The 22,589-nt window shown below is 43.1% G+C and overlaps 1 protein-coding gene across 1 annotated transcript in view; it reads right to left on the reverse strand.

Moving 5' to 3' along the window:
• Positions 1 to 5,319, reverse strand: part of THOC2 (THO complex subunit 2) — a 111,897-nt gene extending 106,578 nt beyond the window's left edge. Inside the window, exon 1 of the mRNA XM_080653130.1 lies at positions 5,056 to 5,319. Coding sequence (XP_080509256.1) covers positions 5,056 to 5,126 — 71 coding nt within the window. The 5' untranslated portion in view covers positions 5,127 to 5,319. The remainder of the gene's footprint in view (positions 1 to 5,055) is intronic.
• Positions 5,320 to 22,589: the final 17,270 nt, after the last annotated feature.

A 22,589-nucleotide genomic window follows, 5' to 3' on the forward strand; every position in this document is an offset into this window, starting at 1 on the left:
TCCCATTTTGCAGTAAAAAAGGAAACACCGAATAAGCTGGAACTACTACTTTGATTATAATCAACATCTAAAAGTTGGTTTCACACAGAAAAAAACTAATGTCAATCTGCACTTAGATTAATTCTTAAAAACAAAACAAAAAAAAAGAGTAAATTTGGTTAAGCAAAGTGCTACCTCTATTACCACTGTTAGAAGAGAGATATAACCACAAAAATGAATATTGGGACATGTAGTTTTATCTTGAAATATATGCATTTATGAAAATGAAAACATCCATTGAGGAGGAAAGAAAACAGGAAATGTTAAAAAAAAAAAAAAGACAGTAAGTTCCTGCACACAAGTGCATTAATAGCTCTCACTCTACCTTAATATTTATGCATTGTAGAATGATTTAATTTTTCTAATGAAGAGAGCCATAGCCTATAAAATCTGATATTGCTATAACAATTTTGCATTTCTCTTACCAAGAAAACAGACCAAGACTAATAACTTGTGAATACAAGTCAAAATGAGAAAATAAATGCCAAATGAAAACTAAGACATGAAGGTTTCAGATAAAGCTTCAGCTGAATTTAGAGTACCTTTTAAAGAAAAAGAAAAAAATAATAACCAAAAAAAAAATATTCAACTACCGAGACTAAAATTTCTTAGAATGATTATTTGCCACAAAGTCTCTCTTCCTATTTCCCTCCAACAAATTCAGATCAGACAACACTTAATGAACATCCACATGTATTTAGATAAGTTCTGAAACATGTAGTCATTTAGCAGCAGAATAAAAATGGCAACCAAAAAATTTTAAAACATTATTATAACTACCAATAATTAATAAGACCTAAAAATTCTAATTCATGCATAAATTTTTAAAAGAAGTCCTTCAAACAGACAAACAGATGATATCCAACAAATATAAGTATTTCAAAATTAGACTCAGTATTGACATGAGGCTACATCTTCAGATTAAGAGCTTGTAACATAAACTCTACATTAAGGTTGCTTGTAACACAAACAAATGCTGAGTTAACTATGTTAATAATTTTTACTAAAAACATAATCTCCATTGGATCTACCAATACAGGCAAGTTTATTTGCTTAATCATAGCAAGCCCTATGCTAATATGAAATTATCAAGAAACTAAAACTCTAATTCCAAAATTAAAGTGATTAAATCCATATCCTGCATATTTCACAGTATTTGAGTTTGCATTTAGATGTGAAACTTGTAAGGGTAGCTTTACGTGTTACTGGAAAGGACACTTAATAATTATGTTTTGGTAGTCCTCCTTTGTCTTTTTTATTTCTCTTGGAAAAAATCATTTTAAGAGTTCTGTAATTTACCATGAAAAACATAATCAGTATCTCTGAAAGGTTAGCTAGGTATGTGATAAACCATTCAGATAAGCAAAATACAGGTTTTTTTCTACTTAGTTACCTAACAAACCTTATTCTTCAAAGCCAAGACTTTCCCTCTTAATAAGCAGTTGCTTTTCATGAGGCCCAATTAAGAATTGCCCTCTCTGAGTGGGGGGGTTGGGGGGTAATGAGGGAATAAGGACACATATGTAACACCTTAATTCAATAAAGAAATTAAAAAAAAAAGAATTGCCCTCTCTTAAAGTTATAAAATGCCCCATATATCTCATATGTTGCTTTACCAATATGATGCTGAAGTTGACTACAACTCCCAGAATAGACTTAGAAGTGACAGGCAAGAAATGAACTTCATGAAATCAACATAAAATTTTTAAAAGGTAATTTTCAGTTAAGTTAAAGTTAATTTGCTCATTTATCTTGTTAAAAAGGAAAAATCCACCCTACATATAATTTTAAATATTGATCATATTCTGAAAGCCAAATCTATAAACGATTCACTAATAATTTGGTGGCACATTACCTTTGGGTTTTGTGTGGGGTTTTTTCTGAAGAGAAGATATCCTCAAGGTTTTATTGTCACATAACAAAATATGAAGCTTAGAACTGAATCACTTGGCCCTTTCTCTTATCTCCTCCCAGTTCAAAATGCTTGCATCTCTTAATAGCCAGCATTCTCTTAGATCTGCAGTTGGGCTCAATGCATTCAAGTCTCAGCATAATCTTCTTTGTAGTTTTAGCCATTTTTTGCTTAGTCTGTCCACCATAGCCATTCTAATTCCTGTCATAACACCGCTGTCTCTGCACACACAGAGAATCCTTGCCCTTCTTATACTTTGTTACATTGTGGGGTTGATGTTTGCCACACTTCTTACAGAAAGTCCAGCATGTTGTAGGAATTTTCACTGTTTTTGAGAGCACTATCAGCATGGAAAAAGCTTACCTTCATTTTTAATATTTCCAGTTGCTGGTTTATTTTTAAGAGCCTGTTTCCAGACAAAGGAAGTGATGTTTTGTAATATAGTTACAATGCCATTTGTTCTAATAAAATGAAAATGCTAACATCTATCCTTTGCAAGATACAAAAAAACCCAAGGTTAGATTATATGTAACAAAGTTTCAAATACAAGAAAACAAAGTATTGCATGGTGATGTGTTTGACTAAATTATTTCATTATGTCACACAACTAGCAACTTTAAACTCTCTTTACATAATAGAATACAATTATAAAACTGACTATACTGATTTGTATCTAATTCAAATTACATTCCACAAGCCATGGAATAACTATATAGATGTTAAGTAAGCTTTGAGGCAGCTCTTCATTCACAGGAACTATGACAGTTAGCATGGATCGTGTAAATATACATAAAGTGAGTCCAAAACTCTATTTTTACTACATCACTTTGTTTTTTTCCAAAGGCTGCCAATTAAAAGCCAAGCAGAATTTCACCTCCTACCCCTAAAATCACTCATTCCAAGGTGGGAGTAACAATAGTAAAACTGTCAAAAACAGCTGGAAGGAAGAAGTTGAACAAGCTACAAAAATGAGAGCACCTTAAATAAGTAAGTTGGCTTTTAAAAGTAAACAACAGTGGCCCTGGCCAGTGTGGCTCAGTTGGTTGGGCATCATTCAGTACACCAAAAGGTTGCCATTTCGGTTCCTGGTCAGGGCACAAGCCCAGGTTGGGGGCTCAATCCCCAGTAGGGGGTGGGGGCATGCAGGAGGCAGCCAATGCATCGCTCTCACATTGATGTTTCTGTCTCTCCCCCTCTCCCTTTCTCCAAAACTCAATAAAAAGTATTTAATTAAAAAAGTAGTCAACAATGAACTGATTCATCCTAATAACTAATTTATCCTAATCTGATATACATGAAGATGATGGTTTGGTTTGGTTTAGTTTGGTTTGGTAACTTCCCATCCTGCCTTCCCTGCACACAAGGGACCTAATAGCTATGTTAACTAGCAGTACGAGGATGTAGAAAATGTTCCAAACAGTTAAGAAATGAATATATATCTAATTGACTTCTCTTACAGTTAATAAGCACTCTAAGCATATGCTAGAAAGTGTGGGGAGGCGGGAGGCAGGACAGTTGAACCAAAATAAATGAGACAGTCCCCACTCTTCAAGGATCTCTCAATTCGTTAAAGAGTACCCATAAATGAGTCAGGGACCAATTAATTGCTAACCTAAGTGGTACAGACTTTAAGTGCAAGAGCTATCCAGTAAGTTTAAATATCTAAAGATTGGAATAATATTACTTTTAATAGCTATCACTTGAGCACTTATTATAAGCCAAGTGCTTTACAGGCATTATTTAGTCTACACAACACTCTTTTGAGTACTTATTCCCAATTTACTCAAGGGGAAACTGTCAAAGTGGTTAAGGAACTTATCCAAGGTCACTCAGCTAGTTAAGTGGCTAAGCCGCGGCCGCTTACTCAGGCAATCGAATTCTAGAGCTCATACAGTTAAGTAAAACAGTGAGACAGTGAGAATGCGAGGGGGGGTGGAGGGCGGGCTATAGGCAGACGATGTTACACGCGCACGGGTTCCCTGCGTTTAGTTTCATTCTAAGTAACGAAGTTCCAACTGTAAACTGCACCAGCAACGGTAAACGGACCACTGAGGGGAGAGGGAGGGGGAGTGGGCAACGACGGTAAAAATGGCTTACGAGTTAACTCTTACAGGATCGAGCTTTAGCTAATAAAGTGATTCAAAGAAGGAAACTAGAAATAAGTTATTTGTGTGTTGTTGTTTTTTAACCTGGGGTTTTGTTTTGCTACTTAAACAATTTTTTTTCTAGAGGGAGCGCTGAAATTTTGGGCAAGGAAACCTCAGGTATGGCAAATTACTGCTATGTATGCCTGAAGAAAAAAAAAGTTTTATGACTAAAGGAATCGCGTTATTCTGGGTATTCGAGAACCTTGGAGACTTGCCAAAATGAGTTGCAGTCCCAGGACAAAATGGGGTTTAGGAAACATTACATGACGAAAGTTGAGTCCGACACGAAATGGCTCTAAGGTGAAAAGACTGAGTAAAGAAATGCCGGTAGGTCTTCCGGGAAAGCGGCAACCCCTGCTACACCCCTCCCTCGGCAGCGGCGCCGCGCGAGGCCGGGACAGTCTGACAGACCGCTCCCCGGGAGGACGTGAGGTGAAAAGCGGGGATCTCCGCAACACCCCAGTGAGGAGGGGAGTCCGGGGTGGTTCGCTCTCCTCAGACTTCGAGCTGAGGAGGCGCCAGGCTCCGAACTGCGGAATCGAACGGGTGCAGAGTGAAGAAATGGGACGTGAGAGAGAGAAAGTCCGAACCTCCCCGGCGCGGCCCCGTGAGGAGAAAGGAACCAAGTGAGCTCAAGCGAAGAGGGGGACAAAAAAGAAACAGAGCGGGAGCGCGGGGACCCGAAGGGGCGACACCGGAGTTCTAACAGACTAAAGAAAGGCGGGCCACTGAGGGCTGAGGAGATTTAAGGGAGGCTACGGATGGAAGGAGGTCGGCGGTGGTTACCGGCACCTCTACTACCTCAGTTCGAAACTCCTAGCCAAACGTCCACACCCGCCGCCCAGATGGGGGAGGGGGCACATCTCTCCCCCGCCCCCAACCTCCCCCAACGGGGGAGAACGCCGTGACACCAGAGCCCGGCCCGGCCGTGCGCCCGCCTCCAGCCCCAACACTCACAATTCGCCTCTCCCTGTTTTCTCCCAGTTCTTTATCCACTCTACGGGAACCAACACCGTCGCGGCCGCCATCTTCCCCTCACTACTAGCAGGAGCCCGGATGTGTAGCACGCGAGCGAGGGGTCAAAGTGAAGCCCCGCCCACTAAGAATGCCGGGAACGGCGAGTTAGCTGTTCGTTTTCCCGCCCCAGTCTTCTCCGTCCCGCGGAAGCCCGAGGCCCCGTGGCCAACGAAGTCGCCCAAAGCCGTGGGTCCCTTCCAGAGTGACGTCGCGGGCCGCGCCTTCCGCCACCCTAGCCCTCACTTCCCTTTTCCCAGGCCAATTCGTAGCCCTTATCTTTTTACGTAGTCTCAACACCAGGCAACTAATTCAAGCATGTATTTCTGAAGTACATATGTGCCAGACACTGGGAATAGAAAAACAATAAACCATGATGCCTAACTTAAAAAGTTTGCCGTCTGTGGGAAAGACAAACATATAAGCCGGTCAATTACAATACACCTTGCAAAGTGCTGAGGTAAAAGAAATTACTCAGGGAAGAGGTAGCCATTTACTGTGTCAAACATGCTACTACAGGGAATACAATATGACAAGAAAAAGAGAAATCAGCCCTGGGAACACTTGAAGCCCCTGTGCCACCAACACTACTGTCTCCCGTGTCATTGTCACCTTAGGCAAAACTAGGGGATGCAAATACCATGAGAAACAACTTGCTTACATTGCTTACTATCAAAGTGTCTCTCACTCAACCCTAACCGGCCGCATAGCTCACTTGGTTTGAGAATCGTCTGGATATCCCAAGGTTCTGGATTTGACCCTGGGTCAGAGCAGATGTAAAAATCAACCAATGAATTCATGAATATGTGGAACAACAAGTTAATGTTTCTCTTTCTTTATTCCTTCCTCTCTCTCAAATCAATTTTTTTAATTAAAAAATAAGTGTCTCCCGCCCACATACTGTTTCAAAGGGTGAAATAGTAATTTTACAGTGGGAAACCAGGGAGGACACAGGTTCACCTGGGGATGAAAATAAGCTTCCCCAGAAATTAGACAAATGAGCAGCATGTGCCTCCTGATAAGATGCTAAGATGCTAACCAATTTTGTAGTATTCATAATACCGAAAATTCGCATAACCTAAATTTAATTGTGAGGGAAACATGAGGAACAGTCTACAGAATCTCTGGCTTGCACTATTCAAAATGGTCAAGTTCACTAAAGCCCAACTAGCGAGGCTCAGCAGTTGAGCATCGTCCTATGATCCAGGAGTTCACAGTTGGATTCCCTGTCGGGGCACATGCCTGGGTTGGGGGTGGGGTCCCCGGAGGGGGCCTTGCAGGAGGCAGCCAATCAATGATTCTATCTCATCATTGATGTTTCTATCTCTCTCTCCTTCTCCCTTCCTCTCTCAAATCAATAAAAATATATTTTTAAAAAAGAACAAGGAACTCTTTCAGATTAATGGAAACTACAGACATGACAACTGATCCCCAGCCAGAAAAAATAAACATTTTCTTATGCTAAAAAGGGCATTATTGGTGCTATTTTTTACTTCTTTGTTTGTTTGTTTATTAGTTTTAGAGACAGAGAGGAAGGGGGAGAGAGAAAGAGAAAAACATCGATTCGTTGTTCCACTTATTTATGAATTGACTGATTGCTTCTTGTATGTGCCTTGACCAGGGATCTAACCCGAAACATTGGCATATCAGGAAGATATCCTAAACAACTGAGCTACTACTTGGCCAAAGTGTTAATTTCTTTTCTATTTAATTGTTTTAATATTTTTTTATTATTGATTTCAGAGAGGGTGAGAGAGAGATAGAAATATTAAGAAAAAGAAAATATCCAATAGAAAAGATCAATACAAACAAAAATTGTTTGGTTGAAAGGTCTAATAAAACTGACAAACATCTGGCAAGACTGATTACAAAAAGAAGAGAGAATGCACATATAAAGAAATATTAGGAATTGTATAGATTGGGTTCATGACAGGAAACAGATGACATACTCAAAGGAGATTATTAAAGAGATTTTAATGAAAGAACCATGCATAAGGGTGTGGGTAGGATTAAGAAACACCAACAAATGGATGGTAAAGCACCACCTCAGGTACTGGAAGTACAGTAAAACCTCAATATTACAGACTAATTCGGGCAAGGGGGTGTCCGTTAAATCTGAAAGTTCGTTATATAATAAAGTAGGGGTTTTTTTAATGTGTATGTTAAAAATTTGACAAATTCACTTACCTGTTTTTACTAATGTAATGTAGACACATTTGTATAATTAAAATTAAGTGTGTATGGAAAGTTTAACTTCACAGAAAACTTTTCTATATGTATTACTGTAATTTTAAATTTATACTGAATAGGTCTAGTAATGCACGCATTCACCAATCACCATGAGTAAACAAATGCACATGGCTGGGGCCAGAAGGGGCAAGGGGAGGGAATGGTTAGCAAAAACCAAGGGGATAAGGAAAAGTAAAGTAAAACAAAATAATAAGGAAAGGAACATTCAACAGGAGCTGTGACCTTGTATAGTAAAATTATTGCTAGTTCACATCCCAGCAGAGAATATGGGAAATAAATACCCTGACCTTTCTCTTCCTCCATCATCTGATCTGCTGATACCTCTCATTGCCTGATGGCTACTGGAAGCCAGAATGCAAGGGATCCTGGCAAATGAAGTTGATATGGATCAGAAAACAGAGCAGGGTGGAAAGTAGATTTTGAAAAGAAAAACAGAATTTCCAGCACTGACCATTCCTTTTGCCCCTCTACACTACTCTTGCTCTTTGTCCAGATGAAAAACCCAGGCCCTCAACAGAATGTACAAAGTCCCATCAGGCAGTATCATTACAGGGTGATGTCAATTCATCTTACTCGCACATGAAAGCTAAAATATTAGCCATCACCAGTGCTTTTCATACAAAGTAGAAGGGGAAAAGAAGGCTATAAACATAAAATACAGCCCTAGCTGGTTTGGCTCAGTGGATAGAGCATTGGCCTGCGGACTCAAGGGTCCCAGGTTCGGTTCTGGTCAAGGGCATGTACCTTGGTTGCGGGCACATCCCCAGTGGGGGGTGTGCAGTAGGCAGCTGATCAATGTCTCTCTCATCGATGTTTCTAACTCTCTCTCCCTCTCCCTTCCTCTCTGTAAAAATACAATAAAATATATTTTTTTTAAAAAAACATAAAATACAGTTGATATAATACCTGCTTCTGGAGCTGGAAGCATGTTCTAAGTTGATAATCATAGCTTCCTTTTCCTGCCACGCACTCCATATCTCCCTTGCCTTCTGTCAGTATCACAGTAAAACAAGATACATTACCTGGCAGAGTGACCTAAACCTTCATCCTTTTATAATCTTACCTTGATTAGGTTACCAGTTTTCATGAACCAGTATTATTGAGCACAGGAGTAATAAGAGGTACCCTAGTGAAGCCTCTGGGTTCTAGACGTAGTCCTCCTTGCCTCCATTGTGTAGTACCAACCTAATTTGCCTTTGGTAATCAGAATAGACCACTCTGGTATGTACAATGCCCCCTTGTCTGCCTGTTCATTCAACAGCATGAAGAGCACAAAATGGCCAAAAGGCAGTGTCAACCTCTGAAACATCAGAATCTGACATGTTCCCTGGGGAGTGAGGGGGATGTATTTCTCACTTGGGCATTAGAACCTCTTATCCCACTGAATCCAAGATGTAAGGATGGGAAACAAATATTTCTTCAGTCATTCTTCTCTCTCTCTCTCTCTCTCTCTCTCTCTCTCTCTCTCTCTCTCTCTCTTCTCTCTCTCCTCATCCAAGGAGTCTGGGTTATATAGAGAGACACTGGTAGGGAAGGGAGAGAGAGAGAGTTGAGAGAGAGAGAGAGAGAGAGAGAGAGAGAATCATCAATGTGAAAGAGACACATTGATTGCCTCCCACATGTGCCTGGGGGGGGGGGCGGTGAAGTGGGGATCAAACCTTCAACCCAAGTCATGCCCTTGACAGGGAATCAAACCTGAGACCCTCTGGTATGCAGTCTGACACTGGAACCACTTAGCCATGCTGGCCAGGGCCTCACCTCTATCTCTTGAATCCTGGACCCATACATTTTTGCTACAAGAAATGAAAATATATATAGTGTGTCCCCCAAAAAATGCATACATACTTTAACAGCTGATAGCTCAATTTTGAAAATTAAATGTATTTTAATAAACACTACTTTTATAATTATTCAAAGTGTATGTATACATTTTTTGGGACACACTATATTATTGGCTACTGGTTGAAAGCATATACTAGGTTCTGTAGGACAGTACCACAAACTTTCAGGCTGTAGCGCCATAGCTGAGCCTTCAGCAGGAAATTTCACCCTTGTATCAAGCCAAATGTTTCTGTGTGATAGGATACGTGATAAAACCAATAAATTACATGGGGATGAGCCCATCACTGCACTTCCTTCAGGCTCAACTGATTTTTTTTGTTGTTGGAAGCAGTGTTGGGTGGGATACCATGGTGATGAATCAGGCATTCTGTGAGTCCACATGGTGGTGCTGGCAGAGGCATTTCAGGCATAAAAAGCAAATCAGTATTCAGAATATGCATCTGTTCTTGTAAAGACAGTTGGTGCCTCCTCCCTGATGGAATGGTTTCAGTGTAACCAATCTGCCACCAAATGTCTATCTGTTCTCCTGGGGGAATGGTGCAATGTTGGTGCCTCAGCCTTTGGTCTCTGCTGATAAGCAAGTTGACAATTCAAAGTGGTGGTAGATAGATTAGTTTTGGTGAGGGAAGACCACATATATACACCCTATCCCAGCTGCCACAGCCATTTTATACATTGGCCTACTGAGCAAGCTCTAGGGTAGCCAAAGGAAGAGGCTAACATCAACAGAATAGGTGATCTTATTCATCTGATTACTGAGAGCCTCCTTCACAGCGGATGTCCTCTGGGGGCAATTATGTGGAACACCAACATCTTTACACTCTATAGCCCATTATAAGAGGCCTATGCATATTCCTCTTCCTTAGGCTTCCTTATCACCGAACTCCTATCTTGTTCTTTCCACATTTTTCATCCAGCCAAATCCTTGCCTCTGCCCTTGAATAAGTCTCCTTGAGGCCCTACATGTAGGCTGATGGAGAGGCAGTGATGCAGTAGGAGCAAGTACCATGAGAGTCTGAGCCACTTCCTTATTCACTTTACTTTTACCTTTACATTTTGCTGGGATCTGATTTCATTCACAATTTCCATTTAACAATGGAATGCTGCTGCACATGGCCTTTTGATGATTGAGTGGATTAGATAATATCCAGTTCAGGATGGGCAGTTCAAGTCATATAGTCTCTTGGTGTTTCATGGTCAGGAATTCAGTGACTACCAGGACCTAGTAGCAATCCAGGCATTGCCTAGCCAATGGAGAAAAGTTTTCCAAGCAAGGAAAGTATGGCCTTACTCTAACACCCTAAGGGTCTGTGCTGTAAAGGCTTCTATTTAGGCTTCATAGAACATCTCTGCCACAGACTCTTCCAAAACCATTGGTTCTGTAGAGTCCTAAAGCCCAATTAACAGGGCAGCATGCACTGCAGCGAGATTTGCTGCAGAAACTTTTCTTGCTTCGGATCCCATTCAAAACTGGCAACCTTACAGGGTACTCAGTAAATGGGTTAGGGCAGCATGCCCAAATATGATATATGTTGCCTCCCAAAGAATATTCAGCAGTTTTTCAGGTGTGTCCTTTCATGGTTGTGGTCTCCATTGATTGATTGGTAGATGCCAGGGCAAGTGGTCATTATTCAATATAGCTGGTCCTGATGTCAGCCATGGTCAGTTTTTGTTGCTTAAATGGGTCTGGAGCTGAAATACAACTGAGGCCTAGACGTTATCTCTAGGGAGGAAAGGTCAGGGGGTCCAAACCTCTTGACCAGCGACATACTAAGGGAGGAAAAGTTACCCTGAGGATGACTTGCCATCATACTATTGATTGCCTGATGCTAGGCACCTGGGGCTTTTCCACTCTCCTGATCTTCTGTACCTGGCCCATTGTACTTGCTCTGCTCCTGTCTGTCTAACAGCCTACAACACTTTGATTTACTTTCTTGGCCATGGGTCTCCAAGAATTAACATCAGTTCTAAGCCAGAATCTGATAACTCTCAGAAGCTTCTGAATATTGCCTTTTCCATGGTCATGGTCCCCTAGTAAATGACAACAGGTCCCAGTCTGTGGAGGACTTGGAAGTCTTGTAGTATACAGGGCTGGGCAAAAGTAGGTTTATAGTTTTTGTATGGAAAATAATACAGTAATTAATAAATAATAATACAAGAATAAACTTTCACATACTCACAACTGTAAACTTACTTTTGCCTCACCCTGTATAATGCAATCTGTGAGAGTATTGTAGCAAGGTCCTTTCTCAAAGAGATTCAGCTGCCCCCTTAATCAAGGGGCTCAAGATCTGTGAACTGGCTTAGTAGATCTGGAAACAGAGTAGGAGTTCAGGTGTCTTCAAGGTTTCTGCTCACAAGACCTAAAATTTTTCTGCTTCTATATACCACAGTCTATTTCATTCCTAGGTAATTCCATAGTAAAGCACCCACTGCATCAGATGAAAGTCAAAACACTCTGATTACTCTCTCCTTGTGCTTTATTATGTTAATTGCACCCTCCTTAGTTCTGACAGTTAAGTACCATCAACTGGACTTGTTGTAGGCGGCAGGAATGGCTCCGGTGTTAGACCGGTGGAGCTCTGAACAAACCTGGCTTCAGCAACCTTGGTACTTGGGTTTTGGCTAGGAAAGAATTCAGAGTCCAGACCCAAACTGTAAGAGAATATTTACTGGGTAAATTACAGAGGTAGAAAAAGTAGTTCCTAGAAGAAATGGGCTTAGGAAATGAGTTATGGAGGTAAAGGAAGGGCCCTTGGAGCTTGGGAGTGAAATAGGAAGCTACTGGTAAAGTGCCTGAGCCAGGAGGGGAGGGTGAGGAAAGGGGAAGTTAAGGGCGTGCTCCCTGGAGGGAGAGCACCAAGCTCACTGGGTCCTCTGTCCTAAGGATTTTAAGGGTGGAGATTTTTTTTTTTTTTAATATATTTTTATTGATTTCCGAGAGGAAGGGAGAGGGAGAGAGAAACATCCACGAGGAGAGAGAATCATGGATCGGCTGCCTCCTGCACACCTCCCACTGGGGATGTGCCCGCAACCAAGGTACATGCCCTTGACCGGAATCGAACCCGGGACCCTCCAGTCCGCAGACCAACGCTCTATCCACTGAGCCAAACCGGTTTCAGCAAGGGTGGAGATTTTAGGGGACCTTCTGTACCTGGCCCATCATCCTTGCTCTGCTCATGTCTAGCTGCCTACAACAGACTCTAAGCCTTTAGGGCCTATTATTCCTATCGAAATCAGGGAGCACACTTCCACTGAAGCATCTCCCACCATCATATCTGGCCAAAAGAAGATATTCCACAGACCTTTTCAGTAATTCTGGCCAATGTATTTCTTTTTTTTTTTTTAATATATTTTATTGATATTTTATAGAGAGGAAGGGAGAGGGATAGAGAGCTAGAAACATCGATGAGAGAGAAACATCGATCAGCTGCCTCCTGCACACCTCCCGCTGGGGATGTGCCCGCAACCAAGGTACATGCCCTTGACCGGAATCGAACCCGGGACCCTTCAGTCTGCAGGCCGACGCTCTATCCACTGAGCCAAACCGGTTTCGGCACCAATGTATTTCTTTTTTTTTTTTTAATATATATATTTCTTTATTGATTTCAGAGAGGAAGGGAGAAGGAGAGAGAGATAGAAACATCAATGATGAAAGAGAATCATTGATTGGCTGCCTCCCGCACGCCCCCCACTGGGGATCGAGCCCACAACCCAGGCATGTGCCCTTGGCCGGAATCGAACCCGGGACCCTTTGGTCCGCAGACTGACGCTCTATCCACTGAGCCAAGCCAGCTAGGGCACCAATGTATTTCTTAATGCCTTAGTGAAGAGTGTCCTCCCAGTAGAGTGACCAACTTGTCCCACTTTTCCTGGGACTGTTTTCTTTAGGAGACTCGTTTATTTACTTGTTTATTAAATATGTTTTTTATTAATTTTAGAGAGAGAGGATGGGAAAGGCAGAGAGAGAAAAACATTGATGTGTGAAACATCTATCTGCTACCTCCTGCATGTCCCCTAATGGGGATCAAGCCTGAAACCTGGGTATGTGTCCAGGCCAAGATTCCAACCAGCAACCTTTTGGTGCATGGAACCACGCTCAACTAACTGAGCCACATTGGCCAAGGCAAGAGACATTTATTTAGAAAATCACAGAGGTAGCATATGCATATATGCATAGCCCATGGACAAACAATAGTGCAGGGAAGACCTTGAGAGGAGGGGTGGGAATGGGATGGAGGGTGTCAATGGGGGCAAAAGGGGAGACATCTGTAATACTTTCAATAATAAAGATAAATTAAGAAAAAAAAGAAAATCACAGAGGTAAAAAAAATGGGCATGGGAAACAAGAGGCAAAAGAAGGGCCCTTGGAGCTTAGAAGAAAGAGGGGAAGGAAAATGCACCTGGGGGGGGGGGATGAATATATGGAGGGGTAAGGAGGATGAGATATATGGAGAAAGGCACAAGATGGGGCTTGGTCCCAGGAGGGAGAGCTGTCATGGTTTTTAAACTGACCCCCCCCCACCAGTGTGAGGGGCAACCCATGAACCAGGAGGTGACTTTTGATTCCCGGTCAGGGCACATACCTGGGTTGTGGGCTGGATCCCCAATAGGGGGCGTGCAGAAGTCAGCCAATCAATAATTTCTCATCACTGATGTTTCTATCTTTCTCTCCCTCTCCCTTCCTCTCTCTGAAATCAATAAAAATATTTTTTTAAAAAATAAACTGAAAATTCCAACCCAAGAGATTCTACTGCACAGACCTTCTGTGAGTATAGTTGGAGGCAGGCACCGAGCAGGTTGCATGTAATAGGTCCACTTCAACATTCCCTTCTGTGTATTTGCGTATATAGGCTATACTGAAACCTAAAGATCCTATGGGAGTGGAGGCAATGAAGTACTGGGGTTGGTGTTGAGGAGAATCAGCATTCCTTGTGAGGCAAACACCCAAGTGAAAGTTGCTAAAAGGTTTTCAGGTAGAGGAAGAGTGGTAGTGTTGGACAAGGAATGTAGGACTGTTTCTATTGGCAAAGAAGGTTCAGGGTGATTGGAGGCTAAATTTTTCTCAGCTTTGATATGGGATTTTTGGACTGGAAATGCACGGTGTTTCCCTGGGCAGGATGGTCTCCCGGATTCTTGTCCGATGGAGTAGAAGAATGAAACCATGGACAAAAGGTGGTATAGCAAAGGTGGAAATTTATTGAGAAACTAGCACAGACTCCCACATGGGGAGGGGGAAAGAGTCCCACTGAGTCCCTTTTCCCCACAGTTTATAAAGGCTGCAGATCTTTGTGCCTTGATATCCCCTCTGGCCACTATCCCCTTCTGATTTGGTCACTTTAGCAAAACCTGAGCTCAAAGGTGAAACCTCATATGGGACATGTAAGGCCCTCCTCCCTCATTGTCCTCCTATTCCCTCTGGGCTTTCTTCTTCTTTATTTTGTAAATATAGACCTTTTACTACTCTCAGTTCCCTTGTCTTATAGAAATGTAACTGCTGCCTCTCCCAACTCCTTTGTCTTATGGAAATGTAACTTCTGCCTCTCTCAACTTCCCTGTCTTATAAAAATGTAACCTTTTGCAGCTCTGCAGCCTGTGCTTTTTCCATGGACCCCCTTAATTTTAAAAATTCCCTAAACCTGCTTATTTCACCCCTAAAAATTCCTACTTCAGCTTCATCTCTTTATGCCCTAACATTTTCATCCAATATGTTAGGGTCTCGTTCTTTCACCAGAAGTGCCCTTAACTTAGCCTAAAAGTCCTAGCAAGGCTGTACCTTTCATCGATGCTACACCTTTGCAACATTTGTAATCAGTCCTTGAACATGATCTTCAGGCATATCTGTCCTGCAGCTCCAGGAAAATAAAGAGTACTTCAGTGGTGGCATTGGGCCTCTTTGATTTTCCACTATGATCTGAGTAGTGCATTCAAGGCTTTCCATTTGTCCTCTTTTCTGTGTAAGCCAAGCATGTCAAACTCAAAGGCTAACATGGGCCAAATAAACAAGGTTTAAGTTTATATGGGCCACAAAAAATATAGCATCAATTTTCATAGAAACATAGGTTTATTTCAATAGAGACATGCTGAATACAAAGGGCTGAAATAAATGAGTAATCATTAACAGAAAATAATAGAACATTTTAATAAAACTTAATATTTTTTTCTTGAACATTAATTTACCAGACACTGAATAACTGCACAAATTAATAAACATAATGCAAATAAACTTATTTTTCTTGTTCTCCAAAAGCAAAATATTTCTTGTTGCACACACCAAACAAGTCAGTCCAAGACTAATGACGTGGCAATCGGCTGCTAAAATATTCGCTACTAGTATTAGTGGAGAGAAATGGTGCACCTGCGCATAAGGCGTGTAAGGGAAATGAATGCAACACGATTATAGTAATCAGTCATTAGCGAATGTTGGAGTTCGTTATTAATAACTAGAGGCCCGGTGCATGAATTCGTGCATGGGTGGGACCCCTCTGGGTGGCCTGCAGGAATCAGGCTGAAACCCACAATCCAATGCCTCCTGCAGCTCCCACCTGCCGCTCCCACTCATCCTAGCCCCACTGCAGGCTCACGTCCAATCAGTCCTGCATCTGGCACCCTCTGAGGGGAATGGCCTGCGGGATCGGGCTGAAACCAGCTCTCTGACATCCCCCGAAGGGTCCTGGATTGGGAGAGGGTGAAGGTCAGGCCGAGGGACCCCACCAGTGTATGATTGGGCTGGGTGTCCAGCCCCATCTCACCCAGTCCCAATCAGGGCCAGCTGGCTGGCCAGAGAGGGATGTGGGAGGTTGGCCAGCCAGGGAGGGACCACAGGAGGGCTCTAGGGTGTATCTGGCCCATCTCTCTCAGTCCTGATCGGCAGGATCCCAGCAGCAAACTAACCTACCGGTTGGAGCATCTGCCCCCTGGTGGTTAGTGCATGTCATAGCGAACAGTTGAGCCACCTTAGCATATCATTAGCATATTACGCTTTGATTGAACAGTTGACCGGTCACTGGACGACTGGACACTTAGCATAGTAGGCTTTTATTATATAGGATTATGTATAACAGGATATTGTAAAAATTAAGTTATGAAATTTTTATTAAAACGTTTCTTACATACCATTATATTGGCTGGGCTGCAAAAATATTCGTTGTGGGCTGAGTTTGACATGCTTGAAGCTCTCTAGGGTCATCAGAAGTAGTTAGTGCCAGCCACATTCTTTGCAATCATTGTCACCATAGGGACTAAATGCTCTAGCCACTTGATTTCCCAAAGCTTTGTCCTCCACTTGTATTCCATTCCAAGTTATTATGGGTAATAATTTGAGTAATCACCATTCAGTGCATGCCACCCATTGCAAGTGTCCCATTCCCCCCTAAAAGAGGTTGTCACAAGCCCTGGCCAGGTAGCTCAGTTGTTTGGAGCAACGTCCCGATATGCCAAGTTTCAGGTTGCATCCCCAGTCAAGGCACATAGAAGAATCAACAAATGAATGCACAAATAAGTGGCATATCAAATCTCTCTCTATATATATCCCCCTCCCCCCCCAAAAAAAACCCACAATAAATATTTTTTTTTAAAAAAGAGGTTGTCACAGATTGCTTTCTTTAGGAAGCAGAAGCTGAACCCAGGTAGGAGTGCAAAGGGTTTACTGAAGAGTGAAAACTGTGAAGGAAATGAGAATTAGGCAGAGGCAGTACAGCAAACAAGGAAAACCCAAATGTAAAGTATGTATGGATTTTGTGAAAGACAGATCACTATTCCCTCCAAGGTAGAAGGAGTCCAATATAATTAACCTGCCATCGGTGTCTGTCTAGTGTCCCCTCAGTCACTAGTACTATATAAAGGATTTACCATTGTCTTATGCCATTGACTTCTTGGGCACTCAGCAGTGGCAGTGGCTAAATCAACCTGTGAAGTCTACTAGTATGTTGCTGGGCCCACGCATAGCCTCCCTCCCTGCCTGCATAACCACCTATTCATGGGCCCATCACACAAGTTCTGGGTGGCCAAGGAAAAAGGTTGGCTTATCCACTTGGCTGTGTGAGTGTGTGTGTGTGTGTGTGTGTGTGTGTGTGTGTGTGTGTGTGTGTGTTAATCCTCACCTGAATGCTCTTTGGCAGGTATAAATGTGAGACACAAAGATCTGTGTACTTTGAGCCCAACCCCAAGGGTTTATCTACATATCTATTTTCAAGACTGTTGCCACTGGTATTCCAACATTGCTCCTTCTACTAGTATGCCTCCAGTGATACTTGCCACTTTCCAGGATTCACTGTATGTCCATATGTAAGGCTTCATCTCCTTCCATACAAAGGGAATGACCAAGGGTACTGCCCACTGGAATGATTTCACTTCATCAGATAGGAAAAAGGGCAAAAAGAAATGGACAAGCATTTCACAGAAGAGGCTAAATAAATGTAATCAGGGAAATGCAAAATAACATTATATTATATACTCATTATGCCACAGATTGCCAACAATTCAAATTTCAGTGTCTATATGTGAAGATTTATTGGAACACATCCATACTCATTCATTTACATATTCTCTATGGTTGCTTTCATACTACAATGGTAAAGTTGTATAGTTTGCATCAGACTGTATATCCTGGAAAGCCAAAAATACTTACTGTCAGCCCCTTTTATAGACAGTAAAGTTCAAGAAAAATTTAAGTTAAATTTAAGGTAACTTAAACACAGAATTTCAACATTCCTATCTTATTTAGAATATTCTTAGGTGAATCATAGAGGAAAGAATATGGAAAAAAGTTGATATATTTCTACCTGGAAAAGATACTTAGGAAGAGAAACAATGAATACTGAATAATAAAGAAAACCAAAGTCAGTGCTTCTCTCTTTTTTTTTTTAATAAATCTTTATTGTTCAGATTATTACAGTTGTTCCTCTTTTTTCCACCCATAGCTCCCCTCCACCCGGTTCCCACCCCACCCTCTGCCCTTACCTCCCCCCATTGTCCTCATCCATAGGTATACGATATTTGTCCAGTCTCTTCCCGCACCCCCAACACCCCTTTCCCTCTGAGGATTGTCAGTCCACTCCCTTTCTATGCCCCTGATTCTATTCTATTCACCAGATTATTCTGTTCATCAGATTTTTTTATTCACTTGATTTTTAAATTCACTTGTTGATAGATATGTATTTGTTGTTCATAATTTTTATCTTTACCTTTTTCTTCTCCTTCCTCTTCTTAAAGAATACCTTTCAGCATTTCATGTAATACTGGTTTGGTGGTGATGAACTCCTTTAGCTTTTTCTTATCTGTGAAGCTCTTTATCTGCCCTTCAATTCTGAATGATAGCTTTGCTGGGTAGAGTAATCTTGGTTGTAGGTTCTAGCTATTCATCACTTTGAATATTTCTTGCCACTCCGGTCTGGCCTGCATAGTTTCTGTTGAGAAATCAGCTGACATTCATATGGGTGCTCCCTTGTAGGTAACTAACTGTTTTTCTCTTGCTGCTTTTAATATTCTCTCTTTGTCTTTTGCTCTTGGCATTTTAATTATGATGTGTCTTGCTGTGGTCCCCTTTGGATTCCTTTTGTTTGGGGTTCGCTGCACTTCCTGGACTTGTAAGTCTATTTCTTTCACCAGGTGGGGGAAGTTTTTGGTCATTATTTCTTCAAATAGGTTTCAGTATCTTGCTCTCTCTCTTCTTCTGGCACCCCCATAATTCGGATGTTGGTATGCTTGAAGTTGTCCCAGAGGCTCCTTACACTATCTTCATATTTTTGCATTCTTTTTTCTTTTTTCTTTTCCGGTTGGGTGTTTTTTGCTTCTTTGTATTTCAAATCTTTGACTTGATTCTTGCGATCCTCTAGTCTGCTGTTGGATCTCTGTATATTATTTTTTATTTCAATCAGTGTATGCTTAATTTCTAGTTGGTCCTTTGTCATATCCTCGAGGGTCTCACTAAATTTATCGGCCTTTTCTAGAAAACTCTTAAAAAACCTTATAACCATGGTTTTGAACTCTGTATCCAGTAGTTTGCTTTCCTCCATTTCTTTCATTTGTGGCCTGTTTCTTTGTCTCCACATTTTGGCTGCTCCCCTGTGTTGATAGAGTGGCTTTGTGTGCTAGGTGTCCTATAGGGCCCAGTGATTCAGCATCCCCAGTTACCAGAGGTGGACACTCTTTGTGCACCCCTTTGTGGGCTGTGTGCACAGTCTTGTTGTAGTTAAGCCTTGATTGTTGTTGGTATCACTGGGAGGAATTGACTTCCAGGCCAATTGGCTGTGAGGATCAGCTGTGTCTATGATGGGAGAACTTCTGTGCTGGAGACACCCTTTGGGGCAAGACTTGCTTCAGTGGGGCTTTGGTGCTCACTGAGTCTGCCCCTTCAGTGTATCCCTTATGGATCTGAGAAGTTGTAATCTGGATGGTCCCTCTCTGACCCCTGGGTACCCTGGCTCTTGCATCTCCAAGGAGGTGCTAATTTAGCCTCTGCCTGAGGCCACCCAGCAGGAGCTATGGAGAGATCTGCAGATTCCTCTTCTTTGTTTGGGTTTTGAAGGTGCCCTGATGAAGCCCAGCTGTGAAGCAATGCAAGCTGCTGTGGGGCCTTGGGCCTTCTTTTGGATGCTCTGGGTCTCTCTGACTCAGCTGCGGTTTGTTAGGTAAGTTTAGATTTCAAAGGACCAGGCCATTCATATGCAAAAGCCTCTGCACACAGCTGGGGTGGAGCGGAGTCTCAGGGCGGAGCAAACAGCAATGGCTTCCGTCAGCCCTGCCCTAAGAGGCCCCGGGGTCTCAGTGTCCCTTGGTAGTCACTGCAAGCAGCAAGCACCTCTGAGAGAAAGCTGCCCTAGAGTTCCACCTGCTGCCAGACAGTCCAGTTTCTCCCTGTATGAGTCTGGGTCCTCATAGTCTCGCCCAGAACTGGAGTTCAGAGCATCGGGAGCTTGTGTCTCCCTGCAGATTGAAAAAGACAGCCACATACTCAGTTGCCAGCCCGTTCCACGCACACACGCCCGCGCGTGCCTCTGTATCTCTGTACTTCTGCAGCTCCTCTGAGTCTCAGTGTGTTTTTCTCTTTCCTCCTAGTTGTAGAATTTCCACTTAGCCAGCCTTCTTGTGGTTCTGGATGATGTTTGTTTTGTCTTTTGTAGTTTTGAAGTGGTTGTGCGAGGCAGCAAGTTCAGGTATTTACCTATGCCGCCATCTTGGTTTTTCACAAAGTCAGTGCTTCTCAAACTTGAGTGTGCATCAGAATCACGGGGCTTCTTAAAAACATAGACTGCTGGGGGATGAGGACACATATGTAATACCTTAATCAATAAAGAATTTTTTTCAAAAAACCATAGATAATTTAGGGGACAACCTAGATGGCAGCATAGGTAAACACCTGAACTTGCTGCTGCACACACCACATTAAAACTAAAACTGAAAGACAAAATGAATATCATCCAGAACCACATGAAGGCTGGCTGAGTGGAAATTCTACAACTAGAAGGAAAGAGAAAAGCACATTGAGTCCGGTGGAAGTGTGGAGGTACAGAGTCGTGCTCAAAAGGTGCTGACAGCTGGGTACGCTGTTGTCTTTTTCAATCAGGAGGGAGATACAAGCTCCCAACTGCTCTGAACTCCAGTTTTGAGCGAGACTCTGGGGACCCAGACTCATACGGGGGAAACTGGCCTGTCTGGCATTGGGCCGGAACACAAGGGCGGCTTTCTCTCAGAGGTGTTTGCAGCAATCATTGTTCCTGCATGGTGCAGCGGGACACAGAGACCCAGGGGCCTCTTCGGGGCAGGGCTGATGGGCAGCAATTGCTGTTTGCTCTGCCCTGATGATTCCCTGAGACCCCGCCCCACCAAATTTACAACCCCACTTAAGCTGTGCGCAGAGGCTTTTGCATACGAATGGCCTGGCCTTTCTCCGCCTAAAAACCTGTCAAATTGCAGCTGGGTCAGAGAGCCCTAGAGCCTCCAAAAGAAGGCCCAAGGCTGGACAGCAGCTTTCATTGCTTCACAGCTGGGCCTCATCTGGCCACCTCCAAAACCCAAATAAAGAGGAGGAACCTGCAGATCTCTCTGTAGCTCCTGCTGGGTGGCCTCAGGCAGTGGCTGGCTTTGCACCTCCTTGGAGATACACTCAGGGGCAAACTCAGTGAGCACCAAAGCCCCACTGAAGCAAGTCCTGCCCCATAAGGGTGTCTCCAGCACAGAAGTTCTCCCATTGTAGACACAGCTGGTCCTCATGGCCAATTGGCCTGGAGGTCAATTCCTCCCAGTGATACCAACAGCAATCAAGGCTTAACTACAACAAGACTGTGCACACTGCCCAAAAAGGGGTGCACCAAGAGTGTCAACCTCAGGTAATTAGGGAGGCTGAGCCACTGGGCCCTATAGGACACCTAGCACACAAAGCCACTCTATCAACACAAGGGAGCAGCCAAAATGCGGAGACAAAGAAACAGGTCATAAATGAAAGAAATGGAGGAAAGCAAACTACTGGATGTAGAGTTCAAAACCAAGGTTATAAGGTTACTCAAGAAGCTTCTAGGAGCTGGCACTGGGCAAGGAAGTGGAGCAACCACCTCCGGGGCATCCACTCCGTGACTATGTTTGGGAAGCAGTGGCTTATCCCCTTGTCCCTGGGAGCAGACCGTTGAATAAAGAAAGAAAGAGGAGAGAGAAACCAAGATGGCGGCATAGGTAAACACCTAAACTGCTGCCTCACACAACAATTTCAAAACTACAACTAAAAGACAAAACGAACATCATCCATAACCACAGGAAGGCTGGCTGAATGGAAATTCTACAACTAGAAGGAAAGAGAAAAGCACACTGAGACTCAGAGGAGCTGCGGAAGACAGAGGTATGGAGGCGCGCGTGCGGAGAGGGCTGACAACTGAGTAAATGGCTGGCTTTCTCAATTGGGAGGGAAACAAAAGCTCCCGACTGCTCTGAACTCCAGTTCTGGGCGAGACTCTGGGGACCCAGACTCATTCAGGGAGAAACTGTACTGTCTGGTAGCGGGTGAAACTCGAGGGCAGCTTTCTCTCATAGGTGCTTGCAGTGATTACTGTGGGACACTGAGACTCAGGGGCCTCTTGGGCAGGGCTGACAGGAGGCCATTGCTGTTTGCTCCGCCCTGAGAGTCCGCCCCATCCAAGCTGAGCGCAGAGGCTTTTGCATAGGAATGGCCTGGTCCTTTGAATTCTAAACTTACCTAACAAACTGCAGCTGAGTCAGTGAGACCCAGAACATCTAAAAGAAGGCCCAAGACCCCGCAGCAGCTTGCATTGCTTCACAGCTGGGCCTCATCTGGGCACCTCCAAAACCCAAACAAAGAAGAGGAATCTGCAGATCTCTCCGTAGCTCCTGCTGGGTGGCCTCAGTGGACCCTTGAGTCCCCAGGCCGACGCTCT

This window comes from Plecotus auritus, assembly GCF_963455305.1.
Source record: "Plecotus auritus genome assembly, chromosome: X".
NCBI classification, from domain to species: Eukaryota; Metazoa; Chordata; class Mammalia; order Chiroptera; family Vespertilionidae; genus Plecotus; species Plecotus auritus.